This window comes from Mobula hypostoma, chromosome 10 (genome assembly GCF_963921235.1).
Source record: "Mobula hypostoma chromosome 10, sMobHyp1.1, whole genome shotgun sequence".
NCBI lineage: Eukaryota > Metazoa > Chordata > Chondrichthyes > Myliobatiformes > Myliobatidae > Mobula > Mobula hypostoma.
In genome coordinates, this window is record NC_086106.1 from 16,965,903 (window position 1) to 16,988,348 (window position 22,446).

The following is a 22,446-nucleotide window of genomic DNA, read 5'->3' on the forward strand; positions in this document are numbered from 1 at the left end:
ATGTGTCCCTCCCTCACTGACCCATTCCTGACGTGTGTCCCACCCCCTCACTGACCCATTCCTGATGTGTGTCCCACACTCTCTCACTGACCCTTTCCAGATGTGTGTCCCACCTCCTCACTGACCCATTCCCGACGTGTGTCCCACCCCCTCACTGACCCATTCCTGACGTGTGTCCCACCCCCTCACTGACCCATTCCTGACGTGTGTCCCACCTCCTCACTGACCCATTCCTGACGTGTGTCCCACCTCCTCACTGACCCATTCCCAATGTGTCCCTCCCTCACTGACCCATTCCCGACGTGTGTCCCACCCCCTCACTGACCCATTCCCGACGTGTGTCCCACCCCCTCACTGACCCATTCCCAATGTGTCCCACCCCCCCTCACTGACCCATTCCCGACATGTTTCCCACCCCCTCACTGACCCATTCCCGACGTGTGTCCCACCCCCTCACTGACCCATTCCCTCTGCCCCTCACCTGGCCTTTGAATTTATATCCTCGCAGCTTAAGTGCAATACCCTCTGTTTGGGCCATTGGTGGACCCTGGTGTTTTTGTGCTCCACGTTACTTTGGAACTCTAGAAAGAGGCTTCCGGCCATTTTGATGAAGTGCTGCAAGAACAGAGAAACGATGGGGTGGACGAGCAAAAGGCCAAAGCTGGCGGGAAGGCGGCAGCACAGAGGCAAAAGGGGCCGAATCTTCCGTTGCTTTTTATTGGCGTTTGGGAGACCAACTAAAAACGGTGCAGTACCGCCACCTACTGACCTGGAGTGTGAGGAGGATTCAGGAGAGTGGTCCTAACTCCATCACCCCCCAAGGATAAATATTAATACTAATAATAATGGGTTTACATTGTCCCAAAAGTAATATCTACAACTGATCTTGTCCCAAAGTCACTACACAATAGCATTAAACAATTAGGGCTACACAGCAACATTTATGTAAGTCTTCAGAAAGCCAGAATACTAAAACTATAAGAATAGTCCGAAAGTTTCTAGCAATTGAGAAGTTAGCGTGCTTGGCTATGCCCGTAACTCAGAATTTACCAGCTTGAGCTGAGGAAAATAAATAAATATATAAACACCCAATGTTATTGATTTAAATTGTTTTAAACAATCCAACAAGTTTTACTAATTTAAATACTTGCTTATGCCTGCATCGTGCCTCTTGTGTATACCCCATCAATCTATCCAAAGTAACATTTTTGCTTCCCAGGGCCTGATTTCTCTCCCATCCATTGCCCTATGTTTCAATAACACATGTGAGACTGCCTCCGGAAGCTGACGCTGTCTACATTCACCTGAACTATGTTTACTAAAGTCTAAACGGTGTGGCATTTAAACGAGTGTACAAGACCATAAGATATAGGAGTAGAATTAGGCTATTTGGCCCATCGAGTCTGCTCCACCATTTCCTCTCAGCCCCAATTTCGTGCCGCCTTCCCATATCCCTTCATGCGCTCACTAATCAAGAATGTATCAACCTCTGCCTTAAATGTACGTAAAAGGGGAGAAAATCCAGGAATCTGAGATGCAGAGGAACTTGGGAGTCCTTGTGCAGAACACCCTGAAGGTTAACTTGCAGGTTGAGCTGGTGGTGAGGAAGGCCTTGTTAGCATTCATTTCAAGATGTCTGAGAATACATCTCAGGGAGTGATGCTGAGGCTTTATAAGGCACTGGTGAGGTCTCGCATTGAGTATTGAGAACAGTTTTGGGCTCCTCATCTTAGAAAAGATTTGCTGACATTGGAGAGGGTCCAGAGGAGGTTCATAAGGATGATTCCAGGAATGAAAGGGTTATCATACGAGGAATATTTGATGGCTCTGGGTCTGTACCCGCTGGAATTCAGAAGGATGAGGGGAGATCTCATTGGAACCTTTCAAACGTTGAAAGGCCTAGACAGAGTAGATGTGGAAAGGATGTTTCCCATGGTGGGGGAGTCCAGGACAAGAGGGCACAGCCTCAGGATAGAGGGGTGCCCTTTCAAAACAGAGATGCAGCAAAATTTCTTTAGCCAAAGGGTGGTGAATTTGTGGAATTTGTTGCCACATGCAGCTGTGGAGACTCTCTACTTCTTCAGAACTACCTGTCCCTCCTCCTATCTTCATATAATTTTGCAACATTGCAACAAAGCCATCAATTCCATCATCCAAATCATTGACATATAACATAAAAAGAATCGGTCCCAACACAGACCCCGGTGAAACACCACTAGTCACTGGCAGCCAGTCAGAAAAGGTTCTCTGTATTCCCACGCTTTGCCTCCTGCCAATCAGCCACTGCTTTATCCATGCTGGAATCTTTACCATGGGCTTGTAGCTGTCAAAGGCCTTCTGAAAATCAAAGTACACAACATCAACTGATTCTCCTTTAGCTAACCTGCTTTTTATTTCTTCAAAGAATTCCAACAGACTTGCCCTTGAGGAAACCATGCTGCCTATTTTATCATGTGCTACCAAGTACTCTGAGACTTCATCCTTAACAATCAACTCCAATATCTTCCCAACCACTGAGGTCCGACTAACTGGCCTGTAGTCTCCTTCCTTCTGTCTCTCTCCCTTCTTGAAGAATGGAGTGACATTTGCAATTTTCCAGTCTTCCTGAGCCATTTCAGAATCTACTGATTCTTGAAAGATCATTACTAATGCCTCCACGATTTCCTCAGCCACCTCTTTCAGAACGCTTGGGTTACACCATCTGGTCCAGGTGACTTATCTACCTTCAGATCTTTCATTTTCCCAAGAACCTTCTCTCTAATTATGGTAACATCACACACTTCGTGACCCCTGGAACATGGAACTTCCACAGTGAAGACTGATGTAAAATACTTACTCAGTTCATTCACTATTTCATTGTCCCCCATTGCTACCTCTGCAGTATTGGCTTCCCGTGGTCTGATATCCACTTTCGCCTGTCTTTTACACTTCATGTATCTGAAGAAACTTTTGATATCCTCTTTAATATTATTAGCTAGCTTACTTTTGTTTTCCACTTTACCTTCTTAATGACTTTTTTAGTTGTCTTCTGTCGGTTTTTAAAAGCTTCCCAATCCTCTAACTTCCCATTAATTTTTGCTCTATTATATGCCCTCTCTTTGGCTTTTATGTTGGCTTTGACTTCTCTTGTTAGCCACGGTTCTGTCATCTTTTCTTCTTCTTTGGGATGGATCTGTCCTGTACCTTCCCAATTGCTTCCGGAAATTCCAGCCCTTGCTGTTCTGCTGTCACCCCTGCCAGTGTTCTTTTCCAATCAATTTGGGAGAACTCCTCTCTCGTGCCTCTGTAATTCCCTGCGCTCCACTGTAATACTGATACGTCTGACTTTAGCTTCTCCTTCTCAAATTTCAGGGTGAATTCAATCATATTATGATCACTGACCCCCTAACGGTTCTTTTACTTTCTAATCAATTCCAGTTCATTGCACAACACCCAATCCAGAATAGCTGATCCCCCTAGTGGGCTCAACCACGAGCTGCTCCAAAAAGCCACCTCATAGGCACTATAGAAATTCCCCCTCCTGGAATCCAGGACCAACCTGGTTTTCCCAGTCTGGCTGCACATTGAAATCCCCCATGACTAATGTAACTCTGCTGTTTTGGCACGCATTTTCTATCTCCCCTTGTAATTTGTAGGCCACATCCTTACTGCTGTTTCAAGGGTTTGTATACAGCCCCCATCGGGGTCTTTTTACCCTTGCTGTTCCTTAGCTCTGTCCATAATAACTCAACACTTTCCAACCCTGTGTCACCTCTTTCTAATGATTTGATTTCATTTTTTCACCAACAGAGCAACACCGCCCCCTCTGTGCTCCTGCCTGTCCTTTTGATATAATGTGCTTAGACATTAAGCTGCCAGCTATAATCTTCTTTCATCCATGATTCAGTGATGCCTACAACATCAAACCTGTCAGTCTGCAACTGTACTGCAAATTCATCTACCTTTTTCCGTATACTGTGCATTCAGATACAGCACCTGATTCATCCTTCACAATTTTGTCAACCAACTCACGCTGTTGATTACAATTTTGCCCTGTCAGCAGCCTCTCCTCACTACACATTGAGGTAAACCAGCTACCTCATCCTCAGCACTGTTATCCGTCTTTCCTACGATGCATTGAAATATAGGCATCTCAGGACACTGGTCGCATGGAAAAGTCTGAGCAGCGTATGTATAACTTCCTCCCCTCTGAGCTGTCGTCTCCTCCAGAGCGAAGTAACCTTTTTCTGAGTTTCTTATAAATGTCTCCCCTTCGACTGTGTCCCCTAGGGTCCGTTAAAACCCCTGCCTCCTGCTTACTTACTCAACATCGCCAGCACCGACTTTTATAGATTGTTTAGCCAGCCTCTCAATTAATTCATTTCCTTCCATCCCTTCATGAGCCGGGATCCACGAAAAGCAGACATGAACGCCTAATTCCTGCAGCCGGGTGTAGTTTTGGTCCTGTTATGGTGGTCGTCCATCGTGTCCAACGATGGTATGAGACCTGTGCAAGAGAGTTTTCAAAGTGGGAAGTCGTTGCACTGGGACGGTTCCACTCTCTCAACCTCAGAAGTCTGGGTTCACTGATATAAACGAGCGTCACAAACTGGGGGCTTACTTAGAACATAGAACATAGAATAGTACAGCACAGTACAGGCCCTTTGGCCCACAATGTTGTGCTGACCCTCTTGGTTGCAGTGGATGACTTCTGTGCCTTGTCGTGCCCTTCGCTCTCCACAGAGAACCACCTTCCCAGCCACTGGATCTCACTGCAGATCTCAGAGCTGGGTCAGGCAAGTCCCTGTCTCCCTGGGGTATGAGGCTCACCTGGTCCAGCCGGCCGGTTGAAACGGCGTACTGGGTGTGGCCGCTGTTGCATGCAAAACAGTAGTTGGAGCCACAGGTGAGAGCTGAGTGCCCGGCGGGGACCAAAGGTGAGTGACACGACAAGCCCCTTCACCAAAGCTGCTACCCCTCCCTGGACACCCCGTACACTCTGGTCCTCTTACCAGGTTCCATTCAAAGTCTATTGCCTGTATTAACCAATGAGATAATCCCATTCAAAATCCATTCCCTATATTAACCAATGAGATAATCCTATTCAAATTCCATTTCCTATATTAACCAATGAGATAATCCCATTCAAAATCCATTCCCTATATTAACCAATGAGATAATGCCATTCAAATTCCAATCTTTATACTATCCAATGAGATAATGCCATTCAAAATCCATTCCCTATATTAACCAATAATTCCATTCAAATTCCATTCCCTATATTAACCAATGAGATAATCCCATTAAAGTAATGCGTACCTGCCAGAAAGATACAAAGGCAACTGCACCCCTAAAAAAACCACATTGAACAAGTAGATCTACATTTATGTCCACTGGATTATCGACACCTAATTGCCCACCATTGAGAACATCCACCATTAACGCTGCCTGGGCAGGGCGAAAAGCATTATCAGGGATGCATCTCACCCTAACCATGGACCTTTTACTCTCCTCCCATCCGGTAGGCGCTACAGGAGCCTCCGCTCCCACACCAGCAGGCACAGGAAGAGCTTCTTCCCTGAGGCTGTGACCCTGCTGAACCTCTCATCACAGCGCTAAGCGGTATTGCACCCGTATTGTACTGTCTCAGTACTTTTATATTTGTGTGCTGTAGCACTTTTTTTATTCGCAGTTATTTTGTAAATAACACTATTCTTTTGTACTTCTGGTCAGATGCTAAATGCATTTCATTGGCTTTGTATCTGTACTTGGCACAATGACAATAAAGTTGAATCTAATCTGATCTACACACCATGGCCATATTATGAGGTACCTCCTGTATCTAATACAGTGGCCACTGACTGTATGTTCGTGGTCTTTTGCTGCTGTAGCCCACCCACTGCAAGATTCAATGTGTTGTGCATTCAGAGATGCTCTTCTGCACACCACTGTTGTAACGTGTGGCTATTTGAGTCAGTGTCACCTTGAACCAGTCTGGCCATTCTCCTCTGACCTCTCTCATTAACGAGTGGTTTTCATCCACAGAACTGCTGCTCACTGGATGTTCTTGTTCCCCCCTCCGTTCTCTATAAGCTCTGGAACAGGGGTTCTCAACCTTTTTTTTTACCATTAACTGAGGGGTCCGTGGACCCCAGATTGGGAACCCCTATTCTAGAGACCCTTGTGTGTCAAAACTGAAGGAGATCAGAGTATCGGGGGTGATACTCAAACCGCCCCATCTGGCACCAACAATCATTCCACAGTCAAAGTCACTTTGATCACATTTCTTCCCCATTCTGATGTTTGGTCTGAACAACAGCTGAACCTCTTGGCCTTGTCCGCATGCTCTTATGCACCGAGTTGCTGCCACGTGATTGGCTGTTTAGTTATTTGCATTGACGGGCAGGTGTGCGGGTGTGTCTGTAGGTATTATATAAAATACGAGCATAAGAAACCTCAACTACAAGGAAAATAATAATTATTGAGTCCAATCCAATAACATTTCCACCCTGGGGTTGAAATACCGACTGTCTGCTCTATCTGTGCCTCTGATAATCTTATAAACCTCTATCAGGTCTCCCTTCAGCATCTGCCACTCCAGATAAAACAGCCCAAGTTGGTGCAATCTCTCCTTGTGCTCAACAGGTGGTAATTGGATAACTGGTTTATGAATGTGGGGTGTACCGAAGTACAGTGTGAGAGCTAGTTTGGCACCCTGTCCGTTGGGATCAATACATTACAGCAGTACCCCGAGGTAGAACAAGGCAGAACTATAGCAGAATGCAGAGTAAAGTGTAACAGTTCCAAATCAGAATCCGGTTTAATGTCATCAGCACATTGTGGAAGTTGTTAACTCTGCGGTGGCAGTACCATGCAATACATCATAATAGAGAAAGAAAATTGTGAATTACTGTAATTCACAATGGTTAATTTTTTTTAAAGTAGTGAGGTAGTGCTCGTGGGTTCAGTGTCCATTTAGGAATCGGATGGCAGAGGGGAAGAAGCTGTTCCTGAATCGCTGAGTGTGTGCCTTCAGGCTCCTGTACCTCCTTCCTGATGGTAACAGTGAGAACAAGACATGTCCTGGGTGGTGGGGGTTCTTAATGATGGACGCTGCCTTTTTGAGGCATTGCTCCTTGAAGATGTCCTGGACACTACGGAGGCCAGTGCCCATGATGGAGCTGATTGAGTTTACAACTCTCTGCAGCTTATTTTGATCCTGTGCAGTGGCCCCCACCTCTTCCCCCCCATACCAGACGGTCAGAATGCTCTCCATTGTACATCTGTAGAAGATTGTGAGTGCTTTTGCTGTGTCCACAACTCTCTGCAGATTCTTGCGGAAACGAGCAGGGCATCCAGGTCAGACGCCTCCAATGGTGCGTCGAGATAAACCGGTGAGAGCTGATGGGAACATGCTGGGTTTCTCTAGACTCCCAGAGAAGGAGAGGTGCTGGTTTGGGGAGGGAGGGGACTGATCCCATTCTGTTCAACTTTCTTCCCTCACCCCGCATCCAGGAATCGGACGTGAAAGCCGGTATCAGCTCCCAGATCCCCCGCCACCACCACCACAAGAGACAAAGCCCAACCGTGCGGTTCGGAGGGACAGACACAGGCAGCCGGGCAGAGGTGAGTGCCAGTCTGCTCTCTCTCTCCTTCCCTCATCTTTCTCCCACTCCCTCTCCTCCCTCCCCTCCACTCTCCCTTCCCCTTCTCTCCTCTCCCCTCCCCCTCCTCCATCCCCCTCACTCATTCTCTCCCTCCTCCCCTCTCTCCCCTCTCCCCCTCTGCCTCCTTACTGGCCCCTCTTTTTCCCTTCCTCTCCCCCTCTGTCTCTCTCTCTCTCTCTCCCCTCTATCCCCCTCCCCATTCCCCCTCTCACCCCCACATCTCTCACTACCCCCACCCCCAAAATCAGCAGCAACAGACCAGTGCCCTTCGCTCCTGCAGGAGAGCGGGGAGGACAGGGCGAGCAGCCGCAGGACACGGGTCCCAGGATGGACAGTGCCCGCGAGTGGGAGAGGGAGCCCGGGACGCCGGGAGCTCAGGACACGGACACGGACGGCCTCCCTGTAGAGACGGAGGGACCGTGTGGAACAGAGAGCCAACCGTTAGCTGCAGAGTGGTCCGAGAAGGTAGGGAGTGAGGGAACGAGAGAGGGGCAGCAGGGAGAGATGGGGAGAGAGAGGGAGAGGGAATGAGGGAGCGAGGGGGAGAGTGAGGGTGGAGGGGGAAAGAGCAAGAGGGGAGAAGAGAGAGGGAGTGGGAGATGGAGAGAGAGGGGAGAGGGTAAGAGACAGAGATGGGGAGAAAGGTTAGAAAGAGAGGAGGGAGGGGTTAATGATGGTTAGGGATGAGAAAAACTAAACAAACTGGAGGAGGGGGAAAGGAAAGGGAAGGGGAGAGGAGGGTTTTGGCCTGAGGGAATGAGGGGCTGTGTCAGACTGGTAGGTCTAAGGACCCTCTTTAACTCTCTCCCTCCCACCACAGCCCCCGGTCGGGACACAGCAGAGGGTGTTATCCCCTACAGAGGCTGAGGGGCTCCATGTTATACCCTCGATGATTCCTCACGAGACACAGGAGGCAAAGGATGAGGGACGGGAGAGGTCGCCCCCTCCAGTGACCAGCGGTGATGCCACCGAGCCAGAAGAGCGGGGTCAGAGGGAACAGCTGCCAGGTGAGGGGTTGCTGTGTTCACTCCCACCCCACCCTAACCCGTCACTCCCACCCCATCCAGACCCGTCACTCCCACCTCACTCTGACCCGTCACTCCCACCTCACTCAGACCCGTCACTCCCACCCCATCCAGACCCATCACTCCCACCTCACTCAGACCCGTCACTCCCACCCCATCCAGATCCGTCACTCCCACCCCATCCAGACCCATCACTCCCACCTCACTCTGACCCGTCACTCCCACCTCACTCAGACCCATCACTCCCACCCCATTCAGACCCATCACTCCCACCCCACCCTGACCCGTCACTCCCACCTCACTCTGCCCCGTCACTCCCACCTCACTCAGACCCGCCACTCCCACCCAACCCTGACCCATCACTCCCACCCCATCCAGACCCATCACTCCCACCCCACCCTGACCCGTCACTCCCACCTCACTCAGACCCGTCACTCCCACCCCATCCAGACCCATCACTCCCACCTCACTCTGACCCGTCACTCCCACCCCATCCAGACCCATCACTCCCACCTCACTCTGACCCGTCACTCCCACCTCACTCAGACCCACCACTCCCACCCAACCCTGACCTGTCACTCCCACCTCACCCTGACCCCACTCCCACCTCACGCAGACGTCACTTCCACCTCACCCTGACCTGTCACTCCCACGTCACCCTGACCCCACTCCCACCCCACCCTGACGTCACTCCCACCCCACCCTGACCCGTCACTCCCACCCCACCCAGACCCATCACTCCCATCCCACCCTGACATCACTCCCACCCCACCCTGACCCGTCACTCCCACCTCACCCTGACCCCACTCCCACCTCACCCTGACGTCACTCCCACCCCACCCCGTCACTCCCACCCCACCCAGACCCCACTCCCACCCCACCCTGACCCGTCACTCTCACCTCACCCTGACCCGTCACTCCCACCTCACCCTGACGTCACTCCCACCCCACCCTGACCCGTCACTCCCACCTCACCCAGACGTCACTTCCACCTCACCCTGACCCGTCACTCTCACCTCACCCTGACGTCACTCCCACCCCACCCTGACCCTTCACTCCCACCTCACTCAGACGTCACGCCCACCTCACCCAGACCCATCACTCCCACCTCACCCAGGCCTGTCACCCTGTCCCATCTCCATGACACCTCCCTCTCCTACACCCTCCCCGTCTATGTGAACACTTTCTTTCCCTCTGCCCCTCTGTTTCTTCATGACCCCCTCCCTGTCTGTAACTCCCCTCTCTCGCCAATATCCTTCCCAGCTCCCGTGAGTTTGGTGTGTAATCCCTGCCCCTCCCCACAGAGCGAGGGGAGAGCCGGAAAACCCCACTGAAACCTCAGCGATCCAAGCGCCTGCAGGGTGACGGAGCGACCAGCACCGGGACCGGGCGGGAGTCTCCCAGCCCCCTCGACAGAGCAGCACCCACCGAGCTCGGCCAGCCACGTAAGGGTTAACCTCTCCGACAGGGGATCGGGCAGCCAGAGTCGGAACGCTGGACGGTGGGGGTGGTGTCGGGGGGAGGGGGAGAGGGCAAGAGAGCGGAGAGCGGTGAGGGGGATAGAGAGAGAGAGGGAGAAGAAGAGGCGGAAAGAGGAAAGGGAGGGGGGAGAGATGGGAGTGGAGAGAGGGAGGGAGGAAAGAGAGAGAAAAGGGGGAGATAGAGGGAGGGAGGGAGAGTCTGATGGGGAAGAATCTGACTCCTGCCCTTGTTTTTCAGGAGGTGACGTGTGTCCCCCGCGGCCGGTCCCCCTCAAGCGGTCAGTTCTGACCCGTCATCGGTCCGAGCTGCCGGCCTGCTCACCCTCCCTCGACAGGCAGAGTCCGACGGACAACAGTGAGTTCCCCACCGTGACTCCCTCGCAGGTGGGGGGGGGGTTGCGAGGAGGGGAAGAGTGTGGGGAGGGAGGGAAGAGTGATGGGGAGGGGGAGATAAGGATGGGGAAGGGGGGGGGAGGGAGAGAGGAGAGAGGGGAAGGGGGAGATAAGGATGGGGAAGAGGGGGGAGGGAAGGAGGAGAGAGGGGGAGGGAGGGGGAGGGAGAGATGGGGAGGGGGAGATAAGGATGGGGAAGGGGGGAGGGAGGGAGGAGAGATGGGGAGGGGGAGATAAGGATGGGGAAGAGGGGGGAGGGAGGGAGGAGAGAGGGGGAGGGGGAGATAAGGATGGGGAAGAGGGGGGAGGGAAGGAGGAGAGAGGGGGAGGGAGGGGGAGGGGAGAGATGGGGAGGGGGAGATAAGGATGGGGAAGAGTGTGGGGAGGGAGGGAGGAGAGGGGGGAGGGGAGAGATGGGGAGGGGGAGATAAGGATGGGGAGGAGAGGGGGAGGGAGGGAGGGAGAGGGGGAGGGAGGGGGAGGGGAGAGATGGGGAGGGGGAGATAAGGATGGGGAAGAGGAGGGAGGGAGGAGAGAGGGGGAGGGAGGGGGAGGGGAGAGATGGGGAGGGGGAGATAAGGATGGGGAAGAGTGTGGGGAGGGAGGGAGGAGGGAGGGGAGGGGAGAGATGGGGAGGGGGAGATAAGGATGGGGAAGAGGGGGGAGGGAGGGAGGAGAGATGGGGAGGGGGAGATAAGGATGGGGAAGAGGGGGGAGGGAGGGAGGAGAGATGGGGAGGGGGAGATAAGGATGGGAAGGGGAGGGAGGGAGGAGAGATGGGGAGGGGGAGATAAGGATGGGAAGGGGGAGGGAGGGAGGAGAGATGGGGAGGGGGAGATAAGGATGGGGAAGGGGGGAGGGAGGGAGGAGAGAGGGGGAGGGAGGGGAGGGGAGAGATGGGGAGGGGAGATAAGGATGGGGAAGAGTGTGGGGAGGGAGGGAGGAGGGAGGGGGAGGGGAGAGATGGGGAGGGGGAGATAAGGATGGGGAAGAGGGGGGAGGGAGGGAGGAGAGATGGGGAGGGGGAGATAAGGATGGGAAGGGGGAGGGAGGGAGGAGAGATGGGGAGGGGGAGATAAGGATGGGGAAGGGGAGGGAGGGAGGAGAGAGGGGGAGGGAGGGGGAGGGGAGAGATGGGGAGGGGAGATAAGGATGGGGAAGAGTGTGGGGAGGGAGGGAGGAGGGAGGGGAGGGGAGAGATGGGGAGGGGGAGATAAGGTTGGGGAGGAGAGGTGGAGGGACGGTCAGAGATTGGGAAAGGGGGAGGGAAGGAGGAGGAGAGGGATGAGAGAAGGGGAGGGAAGAGGTGAGTGGGTAGCGTAGGGGAGTGGAGGAGGGTGACGGAGGTGGGAAGGAGGAAAGGATGTATGAAAGAAGGGAAGGGGAGAGAGAAGGGTGGAAGAAGGAGGTGTTGAGGGGACTGAAAGAAGGAGAGAGGATGGGGAGGAGAGGTGGTTAGGAAAGGAGAAGGGGGAAGGGTCGCTCCCTCTGCCCCCCCCCCCCCTCAACTCTGTCCCTTTTCCTGCCCCAGGGACGGATAGCGTGCTTCGGCCACAGAAGCCCCCCCTCCGGAGAAAGCCACTGCTCCCCGCCCGGACACTCCCTGTGGACACAAGTGCTCCTGCTGGTGAGTGTGGTGTTTCCCTCCCGGACACCCCTCCCAGGGGGATAAAACACTGCGCATTCGTCCAGTCCGTGCCCCTCGTGGTTTAAGACCCCCCGTGCAAGATCACTGTCCACAGCCCAGACCCCTGAGTCCTGGCAACATCCTTGAAAATCTCCTCTGCTCTCTCTCCAGCTTAATGGCATTTTTCCTGCAGCAGGGCGACCAAAACTGAACGCAATACTCCCAAGTGCGGCCTCACCAACGTCTAGTACAACCCCAACATGTCAACATGTCGTCCCAACTCCAGTACTCAGTGCCCGGACCGATGAAGGCCAGCGCTGTCACCACCGCCCACCCCCCCCGGTCTATCTGTGACTCCACTTTCAGGGAGCCATGTACCTGTACCCCTGGGTCCTCTGTCCTACAACACTCCCCTTGTCCCTGCTGTTCACTGTGGAAGTCCTGCCCCCCCATCTGTCTGCCCAAAGTGCAACACCTCGTACTTATCTGAATTAAACTCCATTTGCCTTTCCCCGGCCCACTGACCCAGCTGATCAACGTCCCTCTGTAAATCCTGATAACCACCTCCACTGTCAACGACAGCACCCATTGTGTCGTCCGCAAACTTACTGACCCTGCCTGTACCTGCTCGTACAGATGACAAACAGCGATGGGCCCAGCCCCGAACCCTGGGGAACACCGTTAGTCATGGGGTCTCCAGTCCGAGAAACAACCTCCCACCCTCTCCCTCTGATTCCTTCCATCGAGCCCGTTGTGTGTCCAGTTGTCCAGCTCCCCTGTGACTGAACCTTCCAGAGCAGCCGGCCATGTGGGACCTCAGCAAAGGCTTTACTGTGAGGTCTATGTAGACCACGTCTACCACCCTGCCCTCATTGATCCTCTTGGTCACTTCGTCAAATCTCCTCAGTCAGATCCATGACCTGTGACCTCTAACTCACAGCGTTGGGTTGACTCTCCCTGACGGACCCCTGTCTCCCTGACCGACCCGTCTCCCTGACCGACCCCTGTCTCCCTGACGGACCCGTCTCCCTGACGGACCACTGTCTCCCTGACTGACCCGTCTCCCTGACTGACCCGTCTCCCTGACCGACCCCTGTCTCCCTGACTGACCCGTCTCCCTGACTGACCCGTCTCCCTGACCGACCCATCTCCCTGACCGACCACTGTCTTTCCAAATACTTGTGAGCTTTATCCCTCAGGAAGAAAACTCAAACCAATATGCTGTTCAGACAAGGTAACATCTACAGCACTTCTTTGAAAACTCCATTCTGATCCGTGAAACATGATTTTCACACACACAAGAAGGAATGGTCCCCTCACAGGGCCCTGGGGAACACCACAGGCCACGGGTCTCCACCCAGAGTAACAGCCTCCCTCCCTCCCTCTGCTCCTGCTTCCGACCATCGAACGGGGAGAGAGCCACCCTGTTGGGGAGACTCGAGGTGCTTTCTGACCGAAGGGGGAGGGACAGGAGGCCGGCGGTCTTTGTGGTGTCGGTGGGTCAAGGTGACGAACGTTTCCTGGGAAGGTTGGTTTGAGGTACTGGATGTCTGCCGTGTCCCTGGGCCTCCCGACGGAAGGCATCACTCCTCCCTGTGGAGGGGGCCACTCCTACACCACCGCCCCCCGGCCCAGCCGGAATCACTCCCTGGACCTGCTGCCTTTCCTGGGAGCCGGCCTGCGCACGTTGGGGGCCCCCCTGCAGAACTAACTGTCCAGGCCCGGAGGGGAGCTTCCAGGGAGTGGTGGTCCCCACACCTCTGCTTAACGACGGTGGGCAGACCAGTACAGCACCGGGAGTGGTGGTCCCCATGCACAAGATCACCAGACAAAGGAGCAGAAGTAGGCCATTCGGCCCATCGAGTCTGCTCCGCAGCTCCCCCATCAGCTAAACTATTCACCCATCTAGTTCCAATTTCTGGCATTTTCCCCATATCCCTTAATACCCTGACTAATTAGATACCTGTCAATCTCCTCCTTAAACACCCTCAATGATCGGGCCTCCACAGCTGTATGTGGCAACGAATTCCACAAATCCACGACCCTCTGGCTAAAAAAATTTCTCCTCGTCTCTGTTTTAACTGGGTACCCTCTAATTGTAAGACCTGTGGCCTCTTGTCCTGGATTCACCCACAAAGGGAAACAGCCTTTCCACATCTACTCTGTCCATGCCTTTCAACATTCGAAATGTTTCTGTGAGATCCCGTCTCGTTCGTCTACACGCTAATGAATACAGTCCAAGAGCCGACAAACGTTCCTCATATGTTAGCCCCTGCATTCCAGGAATCATCCTTGTGAATCTTCTCTGAAATCTCTCCAATATCAGTATATCCTTTCTAAGATAGGGGGCCCAAAACTGTACTCAGTGTGCCAAATGAGGTCTCACCAGTGCCCTCTGCTTAACGATGGTAGGCAGAGCCGTACATCACAGGAACAGGCCCTTTGGCTCGCGTTATCTGTGCCAAACCGGATACCAAATTAAACAAAATCCCTTCTGTACGCGATCCTTGTCCGTTTGTTCCCAGCACTGACTGACATCTAACTCCGCCAGCACCCCGACTCCCGCCACTCTCTGTGTGGGGGGAGAAACCTCCGAGAGGGAGGTGAGCCTGTGGAATTCATTGCCACAAGTGGCTGCGGAGGCCAAGTTATCAGATAGCCAGTGCTCAGAGCAGAGGCCGATCGGTGCTTGATTAGTAAGAGCGTCAACGTTTACAGGAGCATGGGGTTGAGAGGGAAAATAAATCAGCCATGACTGGATGGACGAATGGCCAAACTCTGCTCCGATATCTTAAGGCCTTTGGTGATCTTGTGCTTTGGAGGCTCCACACCAGACGGTGATGCAACCGGTCAGAATGATGTTCGTGGCTCCCCTGTAGAAATTTGCCAGAGTCTTTGATGACAAGCCAAACCTCCTCGAGCTCCTAATGAAGTAGGGCTGCTGAGATTCTGAGGGGGGGAGGCGAGAAGAGGAGAGGGAGCCTCCCCATGAGCCTCTCGAATGCCTCGATTGTACCTGCCCCCAGCACCACCCTCGGCAGAGTATTCCAGGTACCACCACTCTCTGCGTGAAACCAAACTCACCCCACGCACCGCCTTTGAATTTAACCACTCTCGTCTTCAGTGGATGCTCTCTGGTGCTGGTTGTTGAGGTTGTTATAGCCGGAGTGGGGGGTGGTAACGGGGACAAGCTCCCACTGCCTATTAAATGCTCCCAATGGTGGGCACCTCAAATAGCCTCTGACAACCAAGTCTAGCTCTGGGCCTTCACGTGTGGCTTAGCTAGTCAGCCCAGCTGAACCATTTCCCCTGACAGGAGAAGGGGCGAAGGCGGGTTACTGGCGCCTTAAAACCAGTCGCTTCGGGCAGACGGGGCTCGTCAGCTGTGGTTGGCAGCTCATCTAGGAGAAGGAAAACTCTGATCTCAAACCTCCGCTGCCTTGCGGCCGTACCCACTCACAGGGAAGGCTTCGGGAGTGAACCCCGAGGGAAAAATCCGGAGCTGGGGTCCCTAAGGCAGTCCCATGTTGAGTTCAATGCCAACTGGCAACTCCTGTGACGCTGCTGGTGCCAAACTGTATCAGTCTCTGCCGTTCCTTTGGGTTTATCAGATGTGTGGAGACGGGGAGCTTGCTACATGGGCACCAGCTTGCTCTCCATATCGTACAGCCCTGGCGTGTGTATCCACACAGCTAGGATGCAACATCCAACAGAGGGCCTGGTGATAGACAGCTCCCCCCTGGGAAAAGCAGACACTCTCTCTCCAGTCTACACCTCTGATGACTTTATAAACTGCTGCCAGTCGCCGTGGAAGGCGGGTATGAGCTGTCTTCATGAACTGGAGTGTGGGTGGAGCCAGGGAGTCGGCTGGTACGGTGAAGGAACAGATAACACATTTCCAAGTCTGTGCCTCGGAGGTCACTGAGGGGGGGTGGGGGGTGTTGTTCCACAGGCCTCTGCCGCCCTCGTCCTTCGAGCGGGTAGAGGAGGTCTATTTGGGAAAACTTTCTGACCAGGCTGAGTGAGTTGTGCATCCTGTAGAAGGTACACGCAGTGTATCAGTAATGGGGTGAACGAGTGTGGATGAGCCGGGGGTGGGGGGTCCCATTGCTCCGACCACCGCAAAAGGCAAGATCTCCCCGTGGCCCACCCCACCATTTCAACTTGCCTTCCCATTCCCATACTGATGTGTGGGTCCATAGCCTCCTCTCCCAGCACGACGAGGCCAAAACTCAGGCTGCAGTAAAAACACGGTTATATTTTGTAACTTCAAAACATCAAACTAATTCAAAAGGCAGATACGAGAGTCCAAAATGCAGATCAAATTGTAAGTTTATTTTAAGCGAGGCCCACACATATCACGAGGTAGTTGATGTCATATTTATACATACAGCCCATAACGAATTATTTCAATAAACAAGAATGCTTAATCAAACAACATATACACAAGATTACTCAAATGCTACTGAAATATTGAATACACAACAAACTCCTCATTCTGGGGAGTCTCCAACTGACGGCATGTGTTGATTTCTCTCATTTCTGGTAATTTTGCCCCCCCCCTGCTCTCTTCATTCCCTTTTCTGTCTCCCCTCTTACCCCTTCTCTTCTCCACAGATGCCCATCGCCTCCCTCTGGTTCCCCTCCTCCTTCCTGTTCTTCCACGGTCCACTGCCCCCTTCCATCAGATTCCTCCTTCTTCAACCCTTTACCCCTCTCCCAGCTTCCCCTCCCTCCCCAACCTACCCTCCTCCTTCCCCCTCACCTATCACCTGCCGGCTTGTACTCTTTCCCGTCCCCTCAGTTTCTTATTCCGGTTTCCAGTCGTGATGAAGGGTTTCAGCCTGAAACGTCGACTGTTTCTTCCCCCTCCATAGACACTGCCCGACCTGCTGCCGTTCTGCAGCGTTTTAGACCATAAGATACAGGAGCAGAATTAGGCCATTTGGCCCATCGAGTCTGCCATTTCCCTCCCAACCCCCATCTCCTGCCTGCTCCCCATATCCCTTCATGCCCTGACCAACCTGTACCTTAAATATACATAAGGACTTGGCCTCCACAGCTGCCTGTGGCAAAGAATTTGGCAGATTCACCACTCTCTGGCTAAAGAAATTCCTCCCCATCTCCATTCTGAGGCTGTGCCCTCTGGTCTTGGACTCCCCCACCATAGGAAACATCCTCTCCATGTCCACTCTACCGAGGCCTTTCACCATTCGATAACTCTCAATGAGACTCCTCTCTCATTCTTCTGAACTCCAGAGCCATCAAACAGTCCTCACATGAGAAGCCTTTCAATCCCGGAATCATTTGTGTGAATCTCCTTTGAATCCTCTTCAATGTCAGCACATCCTTCCTTTGAAAATGTGCCCAAAACTGCTCACCCATCTCAAAGTGAGACCTCACCAGTGCCTTTCAAATACTCAACATTATATCCTTGCTTTTATATTTTAGTCCTCTCCAAATGAAGGAAAACATTGCATTTGCCTTCCTCACCACCAACTCAACCTCCAAATTAATGCAATCCTGCACAAGGACTCCCAAGGCCCTTTGCACCTCAGATTTTTTAATTTTCTCTCCATTTAGAAGATAGTCTATGCTTTTATTTCTGCGACCAAAGTGCACAACCATACACGTCCCAACACTTTACCCTATCTGCCTCTTCCCCTTACTCCACTGATGAATCTGACTAGCTTCTCCTTTTTAAATTGCAGGGTGAATTCGATCATATCATGTTTACTTTCCCCTAAGGGTTCCTTTATAGAACATAGAATAGTACAGCACAGTACAGGCCCTTCAGCCCACAATGTCGGGCCGACCCTCAAACCCTGCCTCCCATATAAGCCCCCACCTTAGATTCCTCCATATACCTGTCTAGTAGTCTCTTAAACTTCACGAGTGTATCTGCCTCCACCACTGACTCAGGCAGTGCATTCCACGCACCAACCACTCTCTGAGTAAAAAACATTCCTCTAATAACCCCCTTGAACTTCCCACCCCTTACCTTAAAGCCATGTCCCCTTGTATTGAGCAGTGGTGCCCTGGGGAAGAGGCGCTGGCTATCCACTCTATCTATTCCTCTTGTACACCTCTATCATGTCTCCTCTCATCCTCCTTCTCATCAAAGAGTAAAGCCCTAGCTCCCTTAATCTCTGATCATAATGCATACTTTCTAAACCAGGCAGCATCCTGGTAAATCTCCTCTGTACCCTTTCCAATGTTTCCACATCCTTCCTATAGTGAGGTGACCAGAACTGGACACGGTACTCCAAGTGTGGCCTAACCAGAGTTTTATAGAGCTGCATCTTTACATCGCGACTCAAACTCTATCCCTCGACTTATGAAAGCTAACACCCCATAAGCTTTCTTAACTACCCTATCCACCTGTGAGGCAACTTTCAGGGATCTGTGGACGTGTACCCCCAGATCCCTCTGCTCCTCCACACTACCAAGTATCCTGCCATTTACTTTGTACTCTGCCTTGGAGTTTGTCCTTCCAAAGTGAACCACCTCACACTTCTCCGGGTTGAACTCCATCTGCCACTTCTCAGCCCACTTCTGCATCCTATCAATGTCTCTCTGCAATCTTTGACAATCCTCTACACTATCTACAACACCACCAACCGTTGTGTCGTCTGCAAACTTGCCAACCCACCCTTCTACCCCCACATCCAGGTCGTTAATAAAAATCACAAAAAGTAGAGGTCCCAGAACAGATCCTTGTGGGACACCACTAGTCACAACCCTCCAATATGAATGTACTCCCTCCACCACCACCCTCTGCCTTCTGCAGGCAAGCCGATTCTGAATCCACCTGGCCAAACTTCCCTGGATCCCATGCCTTCTAACTTTCTGAATAAGCCTACCATGTAGGCTTTACCTTAAGCTCTCTGATCATTTCTGGTTTGTTGCTCAACACCCAATCCACAATAGTTAATCCTCCAGTGGGGGTCAGCCACAAGTTGCTCTAAAAAAACATGTCACAGGCATTCTACAAATTCCCCTCTCAGGATCCAGCACCAACCTGATTTTCCCAATCTACCTGTATATTGAAATCCACCCCCCAACATTACTATCATAAACATGAGGAATTCTGCAGATGCTGGAATTTCAAGCAACACACTTGAAAGTTGCTGGTGAATGCAGCAGGCCAGGCAGCATCTCTAGGAAGAGGTATAGTCGACGTTTCGGGCCGAGACCCTTCATCAGGACTCATAACATTACTATCATAACATTGCCCTTTCTGTCTCCCATGGTAATTTGTAGACCACATCCTTACTACTGTTTGGGGGTCTATACAATTTCCATCAGGGTATTTTTAGCCTTGTAGTTCCTTAGCTCTACCCATAACGATTCAACACCTCCTGACCCTATGTCACCTCTTTCTAATGATTTCATTTCATTTTTTTACCAACAGAGCAACACCGCCCCCTCTGACTTCCTGCCCGTCCTTTCAATACAATGTGTATCCTTGGACATTAAACTCTCAACTATGATTTTCTTTTAGCTATGACTCCATGATGCCTACAACATCACACCTGCCAATCTGTAACCGTGCTACAAGTTTCTCTACTTTATTCCATATATTGCACGCATTCAAATACAAACCTTCAGTCCTGTATTCATCCCCCTTTCCGGTTCTGTCCTTCCTTTATGTTCCAACTCATCCTGTTGACTGTAACTTACCCCCATCATCAGCCTCTCGTTGTTAGTGGTGTTACTACAGACTGCCTCCGTTTGCAAACCAATGACTCAAATCTATCGCTTCAGTTCCCATCCCCTGCCAAATTAGTTTAAGCCACCCCGAACAGCTCTAGCGAACCTGCCCGCCTTGGGTTCCGGCACAACCCGTCTCTTTTGTACATACAGGTCATAGCTTCCCCAGAAGTCTGAACCCCTGCCCCTGCCCCAGTTCCTCAGCTGGGCATTCACCTGTCAAATCGTCCTATTCTTACTCTCACTGACGCGTGGCACGGGCAGCAATCGAGAGGTGCTGCTTTTCTACTTACTGCCTGGCTCCCTAAAATCCCTCCTTGGGACCTCCTTGCTTTTCCTACCTGTGTCATTGGTGCCGACACGTACCAAAACTTCCGGCTGCTCCCCCTCCTCCTGTAGAATGCCGTGGACCCGATCTGAGACATCCCTGTCCTTGGCACCTGGGAGGCAACACACACCATCCGGGTGTCTCACAGAATCTTGTCTCTATTCCTCCTATCACCATTGTTGTCCCCTTTTCTTGCCTTCTGAGCCACAGCGCCAGACTCAGTGCCAGAGACCCAGTCACTGTGACTCTGCTGGTAGGCTTCCCAGAATCCCCACATCTCTGCCCCTGGAGCCACCCTCATCCCACTAACTGTGCCCTAACAAGACACAATCTCACCCCACTAACTGTGCCCTAACAAGAGACAATCTCACCCCACTAACTGTGCCCTAACAAGACACAATCTCACCCCACTAACTGTGCCCTAACAAGACGAGGAGTGGAGAATAAAGAAGAAAAAGAAACTTACCAGCTACTTCCTTTCCCCAAGCTTGATGAGCCAAAGCCACTCCATCACTGACCCACTCACACAATGGCCGCTCCACTTTCCCCTGCTTTCTTTTCCTTTGCCCTTTCTAATGAATCCTGCTCACTGAATGGGCGCAGTCCAACTCCAAAGCCCGTTGTACCCGATATCCCCAGGTGGTCTCCCATCCGAGTACTAAACAGGCCTGAGATTGGGTGCTTTCAGGCTAGGACGGCAGTAAATTTGACCTCCTGTGTTTGTGGTCTAATCCACACTGACTCTCTCCAGAACCGGTCCCAGCCAGTATGAGTCCCCTTTCGGAGTTACCCACCGTGCCCGATTTGCAGTGTAACAGGCTAACTCTACTGGTCTCTGTAGCTCCCCCACCACCACCGCGATCCTGTGCCTGGGAGCCTCGATATCGGTCAGAATGCTCTCCACCAGACGTCTGTAGAAGCTTTAAACACGAGAGATTCTGCAGAAGCTGGAAATCCTGAGCGACCCACAAAATGCTAGCGCAAGTCTCGATGACCTGCTGAACCTTCTGGGGCCTCGCAGGAGGCAGACACTGGCGTGGCTGCGTCCATGCACCGGGCCCGGGGTCGGCCCTTGGAGATGCTCCTGCACGCCGTACACTTCCTTGCTCCTGTCTGCCTGTCTAGGCACAGCGTGATGGTTCAGTTTTATCCGTCCGCAATCGCCGGGGGGTCTCTTTACGCAGGGAGTTCTCCCCATGTCATTTCAGTGGCCAGGAGGAAACAGGTACAAGAGTTGCTGCCTCTTTGAGCGTTTGAAGGGCTGATTAGCTTCTGGCGGCATTTGAATTAATTTATTTACCGTTACAGTTACAGTGTAAGAAGTAGGACCTTCGAGCCGCGCCGCCCGGCAGTCCCGATTAACCCTAATCTAATCCCGGGATAATTTACAGTGATTGATTAACCTGCTAACCGGGACATTTTTAGACTGTGGGAGGAAACCGCAGCACCCGGAGGAAACCCACACATTCTGCAGGGAGGACGTGCAGACTCCTTGTAGAGGACGCTGGATTTGAACTCTGAACTCCGACCAGAGCTGTCCAGCCGACCGCGGCCGTGACACTTCTCAGCCCCACGGTCCTGGTTCTCGGTCACCCGCTGCGGGCGGGGGGTGGGGGTTGTGTTCGGTCCGGCCGGAGTCACCAGATCCGTTTGCTCCTGCGGCCTGGCCGAGGTGACCATTCACCATTCACGGGTCCAGGCAGGGAGCAATGGCGGGTTCTGCCGACCCCGCTTCCGGGGTTACTCTGGGCCCGGGTATCTCTGGAGAAGGGACCAGCAGGGTGGGCAGACATGTTTTCTTTGCACCGAACAGAAAGGTGAACGGTGACCACGACAAAGTAAAGTAAAACTTTCCCTTTCCTTGACAACGGTCCCGGAGCAGCTCCATGGTACCCACGGACACCGTGAGTTCCTTCTCCACGTACCTCCGGAAAATTGTGAAGCATTCTGCCCCGGCGGAGCCCACCAGGGCCACGGATATCTCTCTTTGCCGGTCCCTGGACCAGCTCCTTTGCACCCCTCCGTCCTGGACGACCAAATGTGAAGAGAGTGGGACGTCCAGGAGCGGCCCCCGCAGACTTGCGGACGGGCCACTGCAGCCTCACCCACTCTATGTGCATGTCCCCTCCAGCCCGCAGAAGTTGGCAGATCTGTGTACAAAATCGAATGAATTTATCACCGGGCACGGCCTCGCATAAAGGGTCTTCCGCCCGGGGGGTGGGAAGGGGACGGG

At 52.6% G+C, this 22,446-nt stretch overlaps 1 protein-coding gene across 6 annotated transcripts in view; it reads left to right on the top strand.

The window, feature by feature from the left end:
• LOC134352682 (capping protein, Arp2/3 and myosin-I linker protein 3-like) overlaps positions 1-22,446 on the top strand; it is a 102,830-nt gene that overhangs the window by 79,426 nt on the left and 958 nt on the right. For 5 of the 6 annotated variants that reach the window (XM_063060064.1, XM_063060063.1, XM_063060066.1 and 2 more), the window contains 6 exons: positions 7,495-7,605; positions 7,927-8,111; positions 8,467-8,653; positions 9,976-10,116; positions 10,391-10,507; positions 12,077-12,172. In XM_063060064.1, the coding sequence (XP_062916134.1) occupies positions 7,495-7,605; positions 7,927-8,111; positions 8,467-8,653; positions 9,976-10,116; positions 10,391-10,507; positions 12,077-12,172 (837 nt within the window). The remainder of the gene's footprint in view (positions 1-7,494; positions 7,606-7,926; positions 8,112-8,466; positions 8,654-9,975; positions 10,117-10,390; positions 10,508-12,076; positions 12,173-22,446) is intronic. The other variant, XM_063060067.1, reaches the window with a different exon arrangement.